Source organism: Anguilla anguilla, chromosome 2, assembly GCF_013347855.1.
Source record: "Anguilla anguilla isolate fAngAng1 chromosome 2, fAngAng1.pri, whole genome shotgun sequence".
NCBI classification, from domain to species: Eukaryota; Metazoa; Chordata; class Actinopteri; order Anguilliformes; family Anguillidae; genus Anguilla; species Anguilla anguilla.
Window position 1 is genome coordinate 11,708,867 of NC_049202.1, and position 20,030 is coordinate 11,728,896.

General features: G+C 40.0%; 1 protein-coding gene across 13 annotated transcripts in view; it reads right to left on the minus strand.

Annotated features, from left to right (window-relative positions):
• pcdh15b (protocadherin-related 15b) overlaps positions 1-20,030 on the minus strand; it is a 204,671-nt gene that overhangs the window by 27,501 nt on the left and 157,140 nt on the right. For all 13 annotated transcript variants that reach the window (XM_035406550.1, XM_035406556.1, XM_035406555.1 and 10 more), the window contains 3 exons: positions 12,340-12,480; positions 11,957-12,069; positions 293-402 (listed from right to left, as the gene is read on the minus strand). In XM_035406550.1, the coding sequence (XP_035262441.1) occupies positions 293-402; positions 11,957-12,069; positions 12,340-12,480 (364 nt within the window). The remainder of the gene's footprint in view (positions 1-292; positions 403-11,956; positions 12,070-12,339; positions 12,481-20,030) is intronic.

Consider the following 20,030-nt stretch of genomic DNA (forward strand, 5'->3'; position numbering starts at 1 on the left):
CCAACAACACAGGGAATTCATTTCCGGACATGAACCCCATGTTGATTCAAACTGTGAAAACCAATAAGTAAATAAAAACCAATAAAGTGAACTGAACTGATGTACCCCAATACAGCGCAGGAGACTGGCAGATGTGGTAATGCTTGGGACAAACAGCACAACAGAAAAAAAATCATAATAAACAACATACTTTTGAGGCTAGTTTGCTTAATGATTAGGTATAAACAGCGAATGTTGTTTTGAAATTCAACAGTAACATGGGCTTTGTTGTAGCGCAGTGCAACCTACTTACCATTTTCATTCCCTTCCACAATGGAGTACACTATTGTCTGGTTCACAGCGGCAGCCATTACGGTTCCCACCACCTTCCCCACTTGAGCATTCTCACTCACAGGTGCAAACCTGCAAACACACAATGGCATACAGTATACAGCAGGGATGCTACCAAATGGCAGTTAAAATGACTTGTCTTAATCTACTCGCAACCTGAAGCTCATGGACCTCATCCCGTAATATTTACTTATAAATAATTGGTTTTGTCAGCAACGCAGAGCTTAGTCAATGCGCAAAACACACAGAAGAACCCAGAGTGTAAAAATGGTAAAAGCCTGACATTTAAACAAAATAATATGCTATAATTTATTGTTATTATGAAAAATCGTGTACGTTGCTGTTATTGGCATGCAGGCATTGTCTATAAACCATTATATTGCATTATACACCCACTATTTTATCTAAATTTCACCGTAAATGAACTAAATTCAATAAAAAGCCAAATGTTCTTGTTGTTAACTAGCCTATGTAGCATTCAAATTATAGTACCTCACCAATCTCACCAATAAATATCATACATTATAATTTAATTATTATGGGATTCATTCCATAAAAATGACAGGCTAGTATAAATGTACATATAATTCCAAAAAATGTTAGACCTAATATTTAAAATAAAAACACAAAAACAACTTGTTTGTAGTTTTTCTGTTATAAAATATCTTAGGTACAGTGCTGTTTAAAACTGTTAAAAAAGTCCCAAATTAAAATGGCACGGCTTTGGGGCAGATGCAACAATCTAGTACCATGCTGTTGCTACCTCACTTCCCTGTTGTTGTCTTTTTGATCCAGGTAACTTAATGTACTTTGAGTCTGCCAGAATAATTTTAAAAATATGATAAAGGTCAAACTAGTTTTGAGTGTTTGCATTAGTACAATATGAACCATCCTTGCAAAGGCATAAAAAAGGACAGAAAATCAGGCAATAGTCTCTCCTTTATTTCCAGTTCCATATATGAAACCCAACGTCAGGTTAATACAGAGACTGATAAAATATTTGGCAGGTGAGCAGTTGCTTGGCTGATACCCAGGACCTTCTTACAGGTGTCCCCCAAGGCTCTATACTTGGCTCGGTTCTCTACTCTATTTCCTTTATACGCAATCCCTTGCATCTCTCATCTCCTTCTATGGTTTTCATGCCATTTGTACACTGACTGTACTCATCTCTTCTCCTCTTTCCATCCACCTGAGACTCACTTTGCGTCTCAGCTAGCCAGAAGGACATCTTTGCTGGATAGAGGACCATCATCATAAGCATCTATACATTCTCACAAAATTCTTACCACTTTCAGACCTCTGTTTTAATCTAGATGCTACAGGAGAGCTCACTAAGAGTTGTTATACTAGACTCTCTGCGTGTACCACTAACCCCTGGAACTAATACAGAACACAGCCGAATGACTTTTCTTCACTCTTGCCAAACATGCCACACTGGTCCTCACCTTACTTCACTCGCTACAAAATAAGCCCGGCAAAAAATAGGTGCTAGCCTATAGGGCAGTGGATGTGACAGGTCCACCATTCAATCGATCTTCAAAACCTGCACCCCAGCCAGATCTCTCCTTTCTGTCAGCTTGAGGTGTCTGTACTGGCTCCACAGCGGTGGGTACTTGTTCTTGGTCGGCATAGCACTATTGCTTTAGCGATGCTGCATCTTTACCCACCGGCCTGAGAATGTTGTTAACCAAGTCTGGAACTGTGGCTTATTTTAATCAGGCGAATGAGCTTCCGTTTCTCCCGCACTGTAAGTCACTCTGGATAAGAGTGTCTGGCAAATGAATGTAATGTAATTTAATTCAGCCATTACCGACGGCGTCAGCGTTCCGCCGAGCCTCAGCTTTCCGTGCGACCCTTTCTTCCCCGAAATGCTTAGATTTGTTTTGAGCGGTTAAGTACACTTTGAAGCATTCAGCCTTGTGCTTGTAGCCTGCTGTTCTGCACACTCGCACTGCGTGTCTAGGCTCTGATTCTGCAGCTGCTAACATGGATGTGAGCAGAACAGAGAGAGAAAATTGGGAAGGACTCAAACGTCAGCACATTGGCACCTACCCTCATGCACAGAGAAAGACTGACTCAGCCAAAACCCATCATGCCTTTTTATTACAGAGGAAGAATCATAAATAATCAATGAGGGGTGAAAACGCATGCTATTTCGTGTGATATAAAAAAAAAATCAACATGATCCAATGGTAATTTTGGTAGTGCAAATAAAGGATCAATGCCAAATAGCTTGATTACATCAACTGATATTTGGCACTCGGATATTTAGTGTAAATCAAAGTCTGTGACATAAACTCTATTTATTTAGCAAATAATTAGTCTGTGTTCTCTTTTAACACATGGCAAATTAACAGAGTGAGATAACTGATACCAATTCATGAATGGTGCCTTGATAATAAGATGTAAACGCACCAAAGGGACAGGAACATGCACGATCACCAGACACCAGACATCCCAAAGGCACAAACAAATCAACAACTGGACTATGAAGCTGGACCATAGAACCACAGGTAGGGAAAAGCATCACGGCAGATGCTATTCTTTATTCAGCATTTCAATTTTGTGCTTTTAAAAGGTTATTAAACAACACAGGTACAACAGAAAACAACTTAAAGCATTCATACACACACAACTTAAAGCATTCACACACACAGACACACACAAACCTACACACGTAGAGCACAAACCTACGTGTGGACACATACATACGCACAAACCTATGTATGGACGCAAACATTACATTACAGGCATTTAGCAGACGCTCTTATCCAGAGCGACTTACACAACTTTTACACAGCGGGAATCGAACCTGCGACCTTTCGGTTACAAGCCCAGTTCCTTACCCACTGTGCTACACTCTGTCCACAAACACACACACACCTGCTGGCACGCACGCACGCACGCACGCACGCACGCACGCACGCACGCACGCACGCACGCACGCACGCACGCACACACGCACACACACCAGTAGGTGTTATTCAGTCAAAGTTAGAGTACTGCAGGGCATGGATGCTGTAAAATCAATTCATTAAATCAGTCTCTAATAAATCTCCTCAAAGCTGAAGGTGAAAGATTCAACAGCATCTACAACCCATCCTACCATAAGACTGATCTACAACCTGCAAAACTTTCTACTGACCCTGCTTGCTATCAGTCTTGACTCAAATTACTTTAGCTGTACCTTTGGAGGAAAATACTACATACAGGAAAAAATGAATAGCAATAGGTGCAGCTTTTTAAATTTTTTTTTTTTTAGGATTTTCTTGGTCACCTTTTCACATTTCATTTCATACAGTCCAAATAAATAAATAAAAAACACATTTGGCTCTTAAAACCTCCAGATGGAAAAGTATAGGTCTGGACAGTGTACACAGTGTGCTCAAACACAACTAATTTGAAAGGCTTTATGAACAGCAAAACCAAGGGACTAATTTTCCAAAGCATACATTACTGACATTAGTCAAATAAAAGGGACTATTATTATTCCATAGAAAAACATAACAGCAAGAATTCACCCACGCACTCCCTACAATTTCCAACAAGAGGTGGTAACCACCTCAAAGACCCGCTGCAGAGCGAGTCTTGTAAATGTATAAACCTTGGAACAACCGGGGTTCAACGAGGATCTAAATCTGGACCCCTTAATCGAAATAGAAAAGATTGCTTCATTTAACTGGGTAATTTTGTGCTCTAGCGAAAAACCATCGCTTGAATGTGTTAAAGGATATGTTAAAGGGGAACCTCACCCTAAAATCAATTTCTGATGGTACATTAGTCTCTCCACCCATAGTATGGTTAAAAAAAACTCCACATTTACAAATACTAATTTTCTAGACATCCGTCCTTTCCTCCCGGAAAAATTCCGCCCGAAGGACGCGTTTTGTATCCACGGGCCGGCCGCACTCCTGATCAAGAGCCAGCAATTTCCATAAAGCCACGCGCTTTTCCTTACAGCACGGAATGAGTGGGGAATTAAAATTTCAGTCTTCAAACAAAGTCCCTCTGAAAGGCAGCGATAACACAGCCAGGCTGCCTCAGCTAGCATCTACACCCTACCCCGGACAGCAGCTACCACGGCGACAGAAGACGCGCTCTGTGTAAACTATCGTGAGCTGCTCTGACCCGAAGAAACAGCCACCCCTGAATAAATAATTCATAAACAGACAAATACAATTAACTGGACTGAACTGCAGGGCATTTGCATGTTATTCGCTTCACTGTATACATTTATTACAGAGTGACAGAGAAATGTGTACATGTGTATCCCTGTGTGTACATAAGAGCATAAGAGTCCTGTTGATGTGTGTGTGTGTGTGTGTGTGTAGGTGTGCGTGTGTGCGTGTGTGTGTGTGTGTGCGTGTGTCACACAAGTCAGAGTATTGCCTGGGGAAGCAAAGCCTGATGACAAGTGGATGTGACAACCAAGGAAAGCACATCTGGACGTGCTCATTACTATGTGGATCACAGAGCGCTGGTGGAACGACTACTCTCAGGTCGTGGTGAAAGCTGCTGTCCCATTTCCAAAAAGCACACATGCTCAGCACCTCACCTTGCCTTGGCCCGTACACTCGGACGTATAAATTCATCCTTCATAAATTACTGAAATGAACCATTTTACACTCCTGCTTCATTTTTTAAGTGCTCGCTTTTTTTTAATGATAGTCTCATCACAAAAAATTTCCTGCACACAATGCATTATCGGTGCATTGCCAAATACAGTATTTGGGTACAAACATGCTGCTACTGCAGATCAAAACCATTTTTTCAGTATGCTTAATTTATTTGTCATAGTAGGTGTAGAATAATACACAGTGATGTCACAAGTAACAGTACAAGTCTTTCTGCATCACTCTCTGTGTTTCCAGGCTAAATAAGTGAATTCTGACACCTTGACTGCTGTTCACTGGGAGAGAATCTCATTAAGACTAGTAGAACTTCATGTGAAGGAAAGTCTTTCTAACTACTGGCATCCAGCTGCATCATGGGAAAAAGAGTCTCATGAGAATACACAGACAGAGCTATATTGGGAAGGTGCTGCAAAACAACAGTCTGACCAAATCACTTTCTATCAGTTTTTCAAAAAGTATTAATAAAACACCATTTAAAATAGGATTCTACCATCTACCCTATACCTAATGGTATGTGGAAGTAAGTTGCTGAGATTTCCAAGTATGCAACACAATTTGGAGAGGATAGGGCCTTTCACCTCATTTTATTACAGGTTTTCAAATTTCATTTGTGTTTTTTTTTACACGGGTTGCTCCAGCTGAATACTAACCAAACACCAAGGACATATCTTCAGCCACCTGCTTTCATTACCGTTTTACAAGACCTGTTCAGTGCGTTGAGAAATTTCTACTAATATTTGTTGATGCAAATCAAAATGTTTTTAAAGTTGAATGAATGAAATCTAACAAAATAGCCAAATAAGCCCAACTTAAAAGAGTAGAACTCACTTCATTTTCTTTTGTTTGCAATGAGCTGAATGGCTCCTCCAAAAAAGGAATGGTTCATTTAAAAAAAAAAACTATCCAATACACTTGAAAACAATAATATGAAACCGTTCAACCGTTTTAAAGAATGTTTTATCGACCTCTGCTTTTCAAGCAAGTGTTTTGTCAGATTTACTCATCTAAACTGTGAAGAACATAAAAGCTGTTTCCAAGGCTGGCAAACTAGAAAAAAGATATAAAACTGAAACAAAAACAACAATGAGCACTAGTGGAACAAAAGCCACTAAACAACGGAAGTTCTTGAACAGGTGTTTCCACCCATATAATTAATAATACTCATTTAGTCAAACTAAATATGTCACCAGCTAGTATACATGAAATTATGTTGACAAAGAAAGCCTGTTTAATTGGATCTTTGGATCTTACTGCAAGGTGAATCAGACGGAATTCTTTCCCTCATTAACTGGGCTGTCATGCTAACGTCTGGTCCCGACCACAGGAGAGCTGTAGCACCTGCGAGAGCGGAGCCGTTTGGAGGGCAAACTCAGCGTAGCCCTCAAAGTCGGGGATGATCCACGCCCTGCGTAGGGCTCGCACGCTGGCATGTCCGCCTCGCTCAAGGTCTTGGGTGACACCACGCTGCTCTCCAGCGAAAAGGGTCTGCCAGAACCAGAGGCCGTATTTCCACTAAACCGGTGACACGTCACGGAAGAGCCGCAATGGCAGCCAGCCACGCGCGACGCAGGGCTGGTTCACAATTTCCTGCTACTGGGGCACATGCGGCACGCGGAAACCCATTTACAGGATATCAACAAAGGTGGAACAGTTTCTTTTCAGTTCATTTATTTTCTACCTTATGGTGGTAAAGCAATGATGGGCTCACTGGGGTGGCGTTATATGAAATTCGCTCACAGTTTTGGTATGCGAGATGCGCCGCAGCGGAAGCCCTCAGTAGCTCATTCACCCCCATAATCCCCCTCTGACATTTCCCAATCAGACCCTCCTGCCAAAAGGAGGCTGAGCTGTGTTTGTACAGATAACACACGGAATACTCATTCCTTCCCATCCTCTCACCACACTTTAATAGCTGCTCCAGACAAGCAGACGGTTAAGTGTGAGACTAATGAGGTCCGCAGAGTAATGCCGCTATCACAGCCACCACAATTTAAATTCCAATATTTGCACTGTGGTCATATGAATCTACAGTGCCAGGTATGGCAATAGCGCTTCATGAAATGAATACTTGTCTCTGAGGGTTAGCGTAATGTACCACTGCTGGACTGTTAACTGCTGATTTTCTGGTTTGTTTGAAGTGTTTCATGTCGCACGCACACACGCTCACTCACGCACGCACGCACGCACGCACGCACGCACATCTATATAGATTGATTAATTGATAGATACAATAGGTGAATATACATGCAATTTACAAACTTTAAGTAAGCTAGTTAAAAAAATAGAAAACATTAGCTGGCTAGCGAATTTGGTTAACTTGCACTTTGATTTTATTTATTCTTGTAAAACAAAAAGACAGGAAACTGCTGGAGGTGGATCTGTTACACACGGACATTGGTAAAAGTATTTCTGATGCTCCCATGGGGCTGCAGTGTATTGCTTTGCATAAATAGGCTGTCACAAAGAATAAAACTAAAAATAAAAAAATACAAAATAAATAAACAAAAATGAGCAAATATATATTAAGATATACAATCACAGGTGGATTTTTAGAGAACGTCTGCGGGAAGATTAGATATTGACCTTTTCATTTCTATTTGGGATTAGTATTGTTGGCAGCAAGTTGAAATACTGTGCTTGTCCTACCCAAACATGAGGTAAAGGTCAAACTGCAGTCTAAATTCAGGTAGAATACATAAATACGAAACGCATATTGCATAATTTATAATGTTTATGGTTAAAGGAATCACTGCTCTAACTATGACGGGCTATGAATGAGCAACTGCACTTCTGACTAAATTATTTTGGCCTAGCCTGCTCAAGCTCAGAGGGCATGCATTTTGGTGCAGTCCATGTGAAAATGGAAATGCAACGGCAAGTTCAAAAACGACTGCTCATACTAAAATTTCAAACTGCAGCAGGATCAATATAGCCTTGTGTCAGATATGTCGAGGCAGCACTGCTTCATAACACAGACACACACACACAAACACACACACACACACACAATCTATAATGGCCAGCATCCTTAGAGAGGTCCAAATAAGCTGATTCACAAGAAACAAATAATGAAATAAATCATATCTACTGATCTTAATTGTTTACTCGCTGCTGTTAATGTCATTCATTAACAAGACAGTTGGCCGTGTGTCGGTTTGTCAGCGCACTCCTTCCTGAAATACATGGCCTGTTCATCACTACACAATGTTATGCTAATGGCGTGCTTGTTTGCCTGACCCTGTGCCGGTAACACTGCACACAGGCTGTCAATGGCTGCATACTAATCTTGCAGGTGTTCTCTGCCGGCAAGGCTAGCCCAGTCCCCTAATTACACACTACAGAACAGAGGTGGAGTGCAGTCTGTGCTAACAGTGGGATTCACATCACTCAGGTAACTAATCCCCCTCCATTAAAATGCACAAAACCATGAAGGATGACACTTTTGAACAATCCTCCTCTTTCACTCCAGACAAAAAAAAAAAAATGACAAAGTGACAATGCAGAGTGGAGCTGAACAGCAGCAAAACAGTCAAAATAAAGTCACGTGCTTAAGTCACCCGAGAGCTTTTTTTTTTTGGAATACTTCTCTGTGTGACGGTTTTTTTCAGCGCATAATTTCAGCACAATGCCTTTACAAAGGCTGCGGAGGGAAAGGGCTAATGGCATTCCGGTTTTGAAAAGCAACCCCGCTGAACAGTGTTCGAAATAGTACGGCACTTTATTTGTGTCTGCTAATGACGATCTCAGCTCAGAACGACGATCGCACCCTCGCTTTCCTCCAAACAAAGAGATGAATTATGGCACAGAGAAGTGACCTGCGGTGGCACCTGGGGTGGCTTCAGTCTTATTCATTTATTGTTGAATGCTAACAAGCTGAGAGCAGCACTTCCTTCTCACAGATGCAATGCATCAAATATTACAAAAGGGAAACACTGCAGCTGAGCCTAATGGTATATTTAAGTGCCATCCTTCATGATGTTTCACCATCACTGCCATTGATAATGATGATGATGATGATAATGATGATGATGATTATCACGGTGATCAAGATGATCATTAAACATGCTCTCTACATGTAGCATGGTTTGTGCTAAAAGCACACAGTGTGAGCGGTTTGCAAAAGGCCAATTTCAACTAACCAGCATTGTAGAGTTCTTTTCAATGTGCAGCCCAGAACATCACCGAGCCATAGGCAAATTTGATCTGGTCCCCACACGCTACACCATCTCCTTTCAGTGGATAAATGCGAATGCAGAAATGCAGATGAACCCTACTACACACATCTAGAGGCAAGCAAAAGAAAAAAAAAGCAGGCTGTGATTGCAGAGATCGTAAGAAAATGACAACCTCACACAGTGAGTTGCAATGACAATGATTTAGGGAATCCTGCCGTAGCTTCATTAAGCGTGTTTATGAGATGAGCACCAGGAAAAACGCGCATGCTGCATGTTTGGTGAACATGACTGGCAGGAGCCTCGGAAAGGAAATTCTGATACATTCACAAGCCACACATACACAGTGCCTCATATAAAACCTGCCCTCCTCAAGGAGACAGAGCAAAGGCACCTACTGCGCTCCTCTAACCGCGGATGGCAAGCGAACACCCGGTTAATGCTTTCTTCGGAAAGATCCCGAAATCGGGACATCGCCTGATGCGCCGCAGCATCGCTATTCCTAACCTGTCAGAGGGGAGCTGTCGGCTGTGACATTCCAGGACCTGTGCTCCCAGCATTAATTCAAACCCTAATCCCAAACCTTTCATCTCCCACGCTTCCGTGTGTATCCCATTGATCAACCAGCACAGAAAGTCACAGCTCAGGTCGTACCTCACACAACGCGCATATTTCCTTATTTTGGACCATGTCACATGCATTCTGGGTTCTGTATTTTTGCTGTGCCTAGAGATGCGTGGCAAAGCTAGAACACATATCAAGCAATGATCAACACAGGTCTTTAAAAAATTACTTTACTTTTACAATTCACACAGAGGATTTATACTCTACTGTAGTGTAAAAATGGGAAACCAAATAATTTTTAGTGCCAAAAGTAAGGCTTGCATTGAATTATTCTATAATTTCACGTTAATTTACACATTTAATTATGATGACTCATAACTGGAAAGTTAATTCCATATATGCTTGCTACATCTCATTTCATTAGACCAATCCACGGGATTGGGAAAATATACAAGAAAAAACAGTTTTAACTGACTTGACACATTGTATTACCATTGGTCATGGAACTATTTTGTAGGAATTTGCAGAAACTGCTATGGTGCATGTTGTCTTTTAAAAACTTTTAAAGCTACTATGAAAGCTGTAACAGGGACAAGCCCCTGCAGTCAGAAAACTGAACTTGTGAGGAAAAGCAGACGTGATCTGAGGGGAGAAAAGCGAAGAATGTTTCAGTAGCGCAGCCCATCTATCTGATAGGGGGCTTGGTGAGAAATTCTTTATATTTTGGGAGGTAAGACACAGTTTTTCTTCATCTGGGAGTCTGGAATATCCACTGTTTACGCAGGTATGTTTTTAAGAAGTAGCACACAATCCTCTCTGCCACTGATGCTCTTTCATTTTGTGATCGTGACAGTTCATCAGAAAAGCTGATGGCAGCCCCAGTCTTCCTGCGTGGTTGTAGTACAACAGTCTAATTATATACAAGACTTCGCTTGTTGCTTGAATATTAATATAACCATGAACAAAAACTCAATGCTTAGGTGGCACTGTTGCAGAAATCATTCAAATACTTCCTTTCTAAGTAAAAACTAATGTTTTGTTCTGTTTTGGATTTTGTGAAAAACTTAATTTATTAAAGATGCTGGTGAATCATTTGGTTTTAGTTAATATAACATCACTGCTGATTTACACTTTGGTACATCTGATAATCAAATAAATCATATTACACGATTAATCATAATGAACAGCTCAAAACTAACTACCACAGAAACCATAAGGTTAGACCAATAACCTCAAAATTATTAAACCCATAAAAACACATTTTGTAAGAAACCCAAAAAAGCACACCCTGCTGTTTGAGAAACCAATGATTTGGTGCACTGCACATTTGCATCGCATAGCTTTGGGCTATGCTACATATTTACAGAGTTTTCTACAATGGATTCCAGGAAATAGAAGAAAACAAAATAACTTTAATATTGACTCTATGTCTTCCCAATTGAATATTTATTCACATTTTTCTCTTACTTTTAGCAGACAGATACAGAAATGTTGAGAGATGCAATGAATAAAAGTCAGGAATTAAATGAGACAGTCCATGCAAAGAGCGAAACAGTTCTAGCCCTGTGCCAAGGGTCAGGGAGATAAGCAGGTACATTAATTCACCCCAAAACCAAACATTACCCAGTAGGTATTGGGGCAAATTTAATATTTCCTTTTTTGGGAAAAAAAAACAGTTCCTTCTAAACCACACAGGAGCAAGCTTTACTGACACAGCACATACCAAATACAATAAACTGGGCCTGAATACTGATGAGTTCAGAATATCCGTGCGATTACATTGAGTTTGATTACCATCATGTAACAGCTGTAATGTTTATTCATGAACATTGTAATAAACATTCAACACGCAATGCATAAAAACATGATATCTTTGTATAATTAAAAATATATTTCACTTTAAAAAATGTATTTTTAAATGAATACATTGAAATGTCTGAAGTGGCAATAATTTATATATTATTATATTTATATATTATATTTGTCCATATACTATTGCAATATCAATTATTTTGGTGTGAAACATTCACACAGCGATAATACTGTGCGTTTTGACAAAGACACTCCCCTTTCTCTGGAGGGAAAGTAGGGATTTTTTTATACAAATATATAAATTATATGATAGAAGAAAATGTTTTTGAAATTGCATTTGGACTACAAATATATCTGGTAGTACAAGCATGACAGTATGCTTTTGAAGTCACTGCTCTCGACTTGATTTTATTTCAGCTGATGTGAAGAATGAAAGACCTCTACCTGTATTCCTCTTGGATGAAGACAGGGATTACTGAAGGCTGAAGAACAGTGATCTCCACCAGGGTCCGGTTGAGCTTCACTGGGTCACCGTCATCATACGCGATGACAACAAGCTACAGCAGGAGAGAGAAGCACACCTGCATCATGCATGGGTGGAGCCTGAAACTAGATTCACTCACACACCAGAGCACAGAAACAGAAGCAACATGAAGGAAATTCATCTCCTTGTTTCCTGTTCACCTCAGTAAACATCTGATTGTCACATTCATGCGCTCGTCCTCATTTCATCCTAGCCTGAAGCAGTCAGGTTTCATCTGAGAGCAGCATTCACGTGTATTTTCTTTGTGACAGCACGAGTCAGATTGTATAAAGGTTACATTCACCCTGAATGTTGTACTGGGCTGCTCGTTGAGATTGACCCTGGTGATGACATTTCCGGAATCTTCTTCCACGTCGAAAATGCTGCCGCTGTAGGGAAACTGGTCTGGATCCACCCGGTACCGAACCCGGCTGGCTGCAGTGTCCTGAAAAGCAAAGCACAGACACAGCTCGTCCATTGTGCCAAAAGCATTTGAAAGCATCAATAAATTTTACAATACATCTGAAATATATTGTGCAGACTACAGTATGCAGCCACGTAAGAATACAGAAGCACAAAACAAATGAAAAAAAAACAAACACATTACCCACTAAAAAAACAAACACCTAAGTGACCATTTTGTCTGCAAAAGCTCTCGGTTTGAGAGGGCAATTATTAGTACTTGCCACAGCAGGGCAATGAACCTGACTGACTTGTTCAGTTGGTTTATTTTCCCAGTGGCTCTCACTGAATAGACATGTCTGTAGGTTTCTTTTTTTTTTCTTCCAAAAATCAAATATGCCTCAGCATCTGTACACATCAAAGAAAAATCATTGAGGTTGTGGCCCTACTGGGTTCGCACTAATGCATGTGGGTGAACTAGAATGAGAAATGGGACCTAGAGCCAGGGCGGACCCAAGGGGGCACTGGCTCAAATAAATCCATCTTTCAACAGCATAAACGCTCCCGTAAAAAGGCCCGGACCCCAGGGGGGTTTAGAGAAGCCAATCAATGAACCGTATTTCAATCAATACGCCTTGTAAATCCACCACCGTCGCCCAATCGGCGAAGTGCGTTTCTGAGCACTCCGAACGCAATTTGTCTCCCAAATGACGTTCCCAAAAGAAAATTCAAAGGAAACACGGCTGATTGTGTTATGTGTGCACTCCATAAACATGCTCGTTGTTTGTGTTTTATGTCTTTCTATTTCCCCCCCCCTACTGTGAAACCAGCATATTCTCAGAAGGCACCTTTTTCTTTTTTTTTCTTCTTTTTTTTGCCTCAGCAGTTTCGAACAATGCACTCTGCAGGCATGCTCAGGTTTATTTGCTTGGCAGACTGGCCAACTGAAATATACAGTACTTTAATATACTTTACAGTGCTCCACTGGCAGATATGTGAGTATTTGATTAGTAAAGCAATTGTAATTTAGCATGTATTCACACAATTCCTCACCTTCAAAAAAGCCATAGTGTTAGAATCTAGGAAAAGTGTTTGGAGGTTGCACCCAAAATAACCTAATTGCTCGAATTAACCAAGAAACCACTTTTCCTAGGTTCAATTTTCTCACAGAGCCATCCTTGGTGACTTCGAAAGCAGATGACAAAGTGTAGACATAATTGCGACACTTAGAAACGTGGAAATTTCAAGAACCTGTAATTATTTTAAGCGTCGGAGGAGCTTACTTTTTAAAAACATGCTTTTATAGTTTACTTTTTATTCAGGATGAAGCGAAACGGGTAATGAATAAAACAAAAATGGACAGGCTTCAGGAGCTATCGGATGCTGCTATCAAGAGCCAATGGACAGATGCTATGAGAATATGAGGATTAGAGAGGTGCCTTGGAATAGCATTAACAGACTATGAAACAACCAGGTCAATGTACCACTGAAAAAATGATGATACACTCACAAAATATAATTCACACTATCTGTTAAATAAATCAAAGACACAGCATTACATCCTGAACCTTTGTGCTTATCCTTGATCCCTCCATGTATTTAAATGGCCATTTTCATTTTCACATTTCATAAAGGATTAAGGGGATAATGTAAAATAACACAAATGTGATACCAGGGTTGCATTGACAGCACTTGTGAGAGTCCCTTTTTTAAATCAAAACTGCTGACACAGCACATAAGCGTGGAAAATAGTAGTGTAAAGCCTGTTTATAGTTATATAGTAACGATACCTCCCTGTGACATCAGTTGTAAGTGCTATTCTAATATGAGTAAGCATTCTGGTTTAGCTATCAAACAAGTGTGAACAGACTGAATGTACCGCTTAGCAAACCACAACTGACAGCACTGTCTGATCATTTCTGTTGCAATGCAGTTCTTTTTATCTATCCTATTTTATTGCAGTTGTTCTGTTTACAGCAACCAAGCTGGAAAAAAGCAGACAGATTCAATGACAGATTTTATATTCAAGCACATTATGCCTTAACGCGTAGAATGCCAGGAGGGCTAATGACGAAATAAGAAGGTAATTTATGTTCAAGAAGACATCAAAATGCAATCTTGGATATACAGGAAACAATAAAAGTGCTCTCTAAGATATGCCTCTTTGCTACTTGTATAGAACCATATATTCGACTGTTTATAAAAAGAAAAAGACAAAACACTTTCCATTGGCATTTCAGTTAATTATCAAATTGTGATCGGTCTCGTCTGTCAATGGAAGTCATCAACAGCCCGCGAGTGCCAATGGAGGCATCTTTCTGCTAACAAGAAGCGAGACTAATCTCTTCACCGCGGATCGCGCACAAGCTAGCACGGCGTACAGAAGTGGCGGAGCCCCCCCCCCTCCCCTTAACACCATGCTGCCTAAACACGGCGAGGTTCAGGGCGGGGTGCCTCGGATGGGACGGTGAGCGGACAGCTCAGCGAATCACAGACAGCCTCGACCCACAGCTTTGCCATCTGGCGTAGAATGAGCGAAGGAAAGGGGTCGTGTCCACTGAAGCTATTAAAATTCCCAGTGACGTCTCGCCCACTTGAGATCTGATCCATTACAGAAACAAGAAGAGAGTCACATCTAAAACTGACCTCTGTTCTTAAAACTTGCTTAAATTTGTTTAGAATTGCTTTTGTATAAATGAACTGATGAATAAATATAAATATCAAATTAATCATTTTAAGCAGACACAGTTTAAATAATGAAAAAGTAATGAAATAATAAAAAGAACAGAACAGTAGCACTATAAGCTCTAAAATCTGCAGGCAAAAGGCACGTGTGATGAACTCTTGTGTCAATTAACCTTAATCCACTAAAATGGAATAACTTTTACAAATAATGACTCCTTAAATATTATTTAAATTCACACTACAAAATAAGCACATTTGAATACAGACATGGCCAGTAGGATGGAATTGTAGAAAACATGGGGTCACAACATACAACAAATGTATTTAGAGGACACTAAACAAAAGAATAAAAAGGTAGATGCAATAATAAAATCTTTAATTGCTGAAAATGCTCTGAATTATCACCTTTCCTGGCTCCATGAAAATGTAGTGTCCTTTAAAGGTCTAATTTGAAAGTCAAATAAAGGTCTATCATGTCAGGATAAAGTCTGTTTGAATGACCACAAAATATTGGTGCAACTCTCAACAGCAGCCACGCAATGGTATTTTGTTTGATTTCATATTCATCACAGTTAATTTTTAAAACTGACATCCCAAAGCATTTTTGAGCCCAAACCAGATCTTAAGGGCCATTTTATACACATGATATGCTATCAATTTTGGTGATAAACACAAACTCTCTCATGCAATAAACAGCATTTACTTCAATGTTTTTTATTTATTTATTTCACTTTGGGTTCAGCAGAAACTGAAAGAAATAAAATCCATACCAAAGCCCAAAACGCACAAATGTTGCAATGAATAAAAACAAACAATAAAGATCCTCTGAGTGTGTGCAGCTAACCTCACCACACACTAGCAATGTGATTAAATTAAAAGGAGTTTACAACATTCTGGGTTCCGTTCATTTTCTCTTGATACGCTGTAACCATTCAACCAATCATTTTTCATATGTGCGTGTTATGCCTAGACCTGAACACTCCTGAGGGTCCCTGCTTCTACTATAAGTCTTGGCTAGCTGTTCCAAGCTTTAATAAATACTTCAAAAGCTCCATCAAAAGTATGCCATGCAGCACTACATCAGAACTCAACCTGGAAGAGCCCCTGTAATTCACGCTATTAATCCCTTTTAAAGACGGAAAAGCCTCAATGAAAAGCCAACGTGTCTACTTGTGCTCAGATTAAATACATTAATTCTTCAAAAGACAACATTTGCATTCCACTCACACGTACAGTATAGGGCCATTTTCAGAAATGGCTAAATCCTACTTTCCGCAAGTTTTCTGCATCATACCAGCGTGGCGTTCTGTGAAATGCATGCAAAATACAGTGCATGATGGGAATAGATAAGCTCCCAGGGTCATGGGTAACACATATAAGAATACACCAGAAAAAGCAGCAGCCAGTATGACAACCACAACAAAGCCTTTCAAACTGCTGCATGTATTTCAAACTCATCAACTGATACGTTCTATAACTTTGTGTCTGAGATCGACATAAAGCCATAGACCGACACCTGCAGCTATTCAATTCAAGACAATCTGTGCACAAAAGTCATTTTTATGCATATGCTTCAAAGCTACCAAATATTGTGCTTACCAGCTGTCCTTAGTGTACACCCTCAAAAAATTTGACATCCGGGACCAATCGTATTGTCCTTCTCTTGAGTTTTACAAGAGCTACTGGGTATTTCTTCTGACATTAGTATCTTTTTTTTACTATACGACATAACCCAGCTTATACGCTTCCCATAAATTGTTACTGCTCACTTTACAATTGGTCATAAAACGTTTCACTTTTTAAGGAATCTACCAAATTCTACCAAACTTGTTAATTATTTGAACGAAAGTTAGACATACGGCAGTTTTTTTTCATACATTTTTGGCAATTGCCCAGTCCTTCACAGTACCATTTCTATATATATATATATATATATATATATATATATAAAACACAATGCTTCCAGTGCATCAGATATAATTCCAGTCATATCTGTAAACTCCTCCCTGCTGAAAAATGTCATCAACAAAAAAGATAAACTGTTGAATGTATGCGCAGTATCTTAATATTTGGAAAAACTCCAGAAAATGTACACTTTATCATTAAAAAACCAACCTCTAAAATTACTCGAGAGAGACAGAATTTAACTGAATTTTAACCACCTTAATTAAACAAGTAAAGGAGATGATATTCAGATTTACCATGTTCTGATACATAAATTCATACAATTTGTAATTAATACATAAAGCAATCTGCTAATGACTCTCCTTCAAAATGCTTTTATGTTGTCATTGCGCCACATGTTTTAAGCTGTCATGTTGAGAACAGTGTTAATGCTGTTATCTGATGCCAACAATAGTATAATCCTGCATTAAGGCCTTTCTCGTTTCCTCTGAGTAAATTAATCAAAATGTCCTCACTAGAAATTGGGTTCCTGCAATTTCCTTATAATTTAGGTTTTATTTCATGAAGAGCTCCTGTCTTATCACGCGACCATGCTTGAAAAGCAAAAACAATTTAAAATTTCAAACAAAAGTTTAATCTGAACTGCACATTTCCCTTGATCTCTTTCATGAGCTCATACTCAACCTAAAACTTTATTTAAAATTTTAAGGACTGAGGAATGTTTGGCTGATTTCTTCCTACTACCACATACCCTTTAATAATGATTCATATCTTCAGAATTATATGAAGTACAGACATGCTGCAAGAAAAAATCGAAAGAAAACATATCCATCACTGTGGATAAACCATCATAACAAATCCATGTGTTCCAGGAAACAGAATGAACTACCAAAACAAATTCTGAAATTTTCAAAAAATATTTTATAATTGATCCAGTACTATTTGAGCTAGTTTTGGAACGTGGAAAGTCCATGTAATATCTGGTTTGTCTGAGGAAAAAGAACACTTTGAATATAAGTTTATTTTACTGTGTTTTAGTGAGGAGTGAAGTATTTCATTTTGAGGAGAACCTCAAAATGAAATAAGGAAACAAAAAGTTTCTTAAGAAAAAAGTAATACTTTCATTTAGTTGTGAGTTAAGTACAAATGCAAATGGAATCCAGGCCATTATTTTTGGTGAGAATATGAAACTTCAACGTTGGCTTTAGAAAGTTTTCCTGGAAGGGAAGAACACCTTATGCTATGCATGAAACCACACAGAATATTCTAGAAAGAGGCTGGATTTGGTTAAATCACAGCAGCTTTGGTATTATTTCCTTTGCTTTGTTTTACATTGATGATGAGAAGTGCAGAACCAGAAAAGTTTTGCCTTTACAAAAGTACAAAGGAAGTAGCTGAAACAAACAAGCATGAAACATATTGTATCATCTAGTTTTGCTTTTGCTTAGGACTGATTAAACAATTGTTTAAAAAACGAATAAGCAATTATCATGTCAGTTGAGGCAAACTATTTCCTCATGCAGACGGGTGCCTTTTTACGCTCTTCACCAACCGCATAATGGATTTGGATTTTGTTGGGCCCACACTCATGCCTGTGGTCCTTAAGGGGCTACAAGTAAGTATGGCTTCCCCGACTGGAGACACAAGCTGATCCAAACCGAAGCTAACACCGAAGTGGCGTGGGAAAAAAGCCACAAACAGGCAGCTGCCGAACCACTGGTACAACAGAGGGTCAGTGAATCAGGCAATAGTAATGAATCGATCAGGCAGGAACAACAGAGCGCAGCACCAGCTGAGGCAATGATAGATTGACTGGAAGCACCCCTGGGAGACCTTAAGGAGATGGGCATTGATCATCCCTGTAAAAGCAAAATGACAGGGCCCCCACTAGTGTGAAAAAAGTTCCACTTGATCTGTACACACCTGTGCTCTATTGCAGTCCTTCTAGACCAGGGGCTACCAAACTTTGAGCCCACGATCCATTTCATGAGCAAATATGTGGCCCATGATTTATTAAAGACATTCTTCTAATGTTTTAAACATAAAACGCTACATGTACACTATACCAGCGCAGGACATATAGATTATGATGCAGTCAATAGACAGGTGTTAACGTCTACGCCGGACTGCATCATACACAATAAACTTATTTCTGGGTGGATGACTAATGACCCATTTCAACCCCTCCCATGACCTACAGTTTGGGGATCATTGGCATCGGCCTGCTCGTGCCAGTAGGGAGGGAGTGCTGCTGTCAGGAGGGGCTTGCATCAGCACAGCCTGGGTCTGGGATCGTAAAACTGGCACGGGACCCAAGGGGGGGGGGGGGGGGCGGCAGGGGGGTAGGCGCTTCGACGCTCAGGTCGGGCCCGACGCCAGGCGGCTGTGTCTGACTGATTCATCTGCTCGCTCAGCCTGAGAGAAGTTGCCGCTCTTGTGATCTCAGAACTGCTTTACATGTATTTGAAGGAGGAGAGGAGAAAGCATCGCCACGGCTTGCTGTGCCTCCCACAGGTGAAGAGGGATATCAAAGTTTCTCAGCTGGCCCGGCAAAGCGGTAGGTCAGCGTGACCCCCAGAGGGCCCGTCTTTTCTGGTTTCCTCACTCCTTTATTCCTCATTGCACGCTGTGAACTCAGTACGTTCACTCAACTCGCAAAACAAAAACATGTAACACAGTGATATTGCAACAGCTAGCCACAAATGGCTCTACTACTGAACCATTAGGTTCAAAAGTATGTGTCAGGTTCAACAACCACGCAAAATAAAATACATAAAAAATACATAGGCAAGAAAAGATATAAGAATTCTGTCTCATGGATATCTTGAAATGCGTATAGTGCATATAAAAACTGCTATTGATTTTAGTGGTGGTTTTATGACTGAAAGAAAACGAACACCTTGGAACATAACAAGCTTGTTCTCGATCTTTATTTATGTGTTTTTGCTTTGTGGTGATAGGCTTACTTTGCGCAATCACCCATTGGCAGAGGGCAAATGTTAA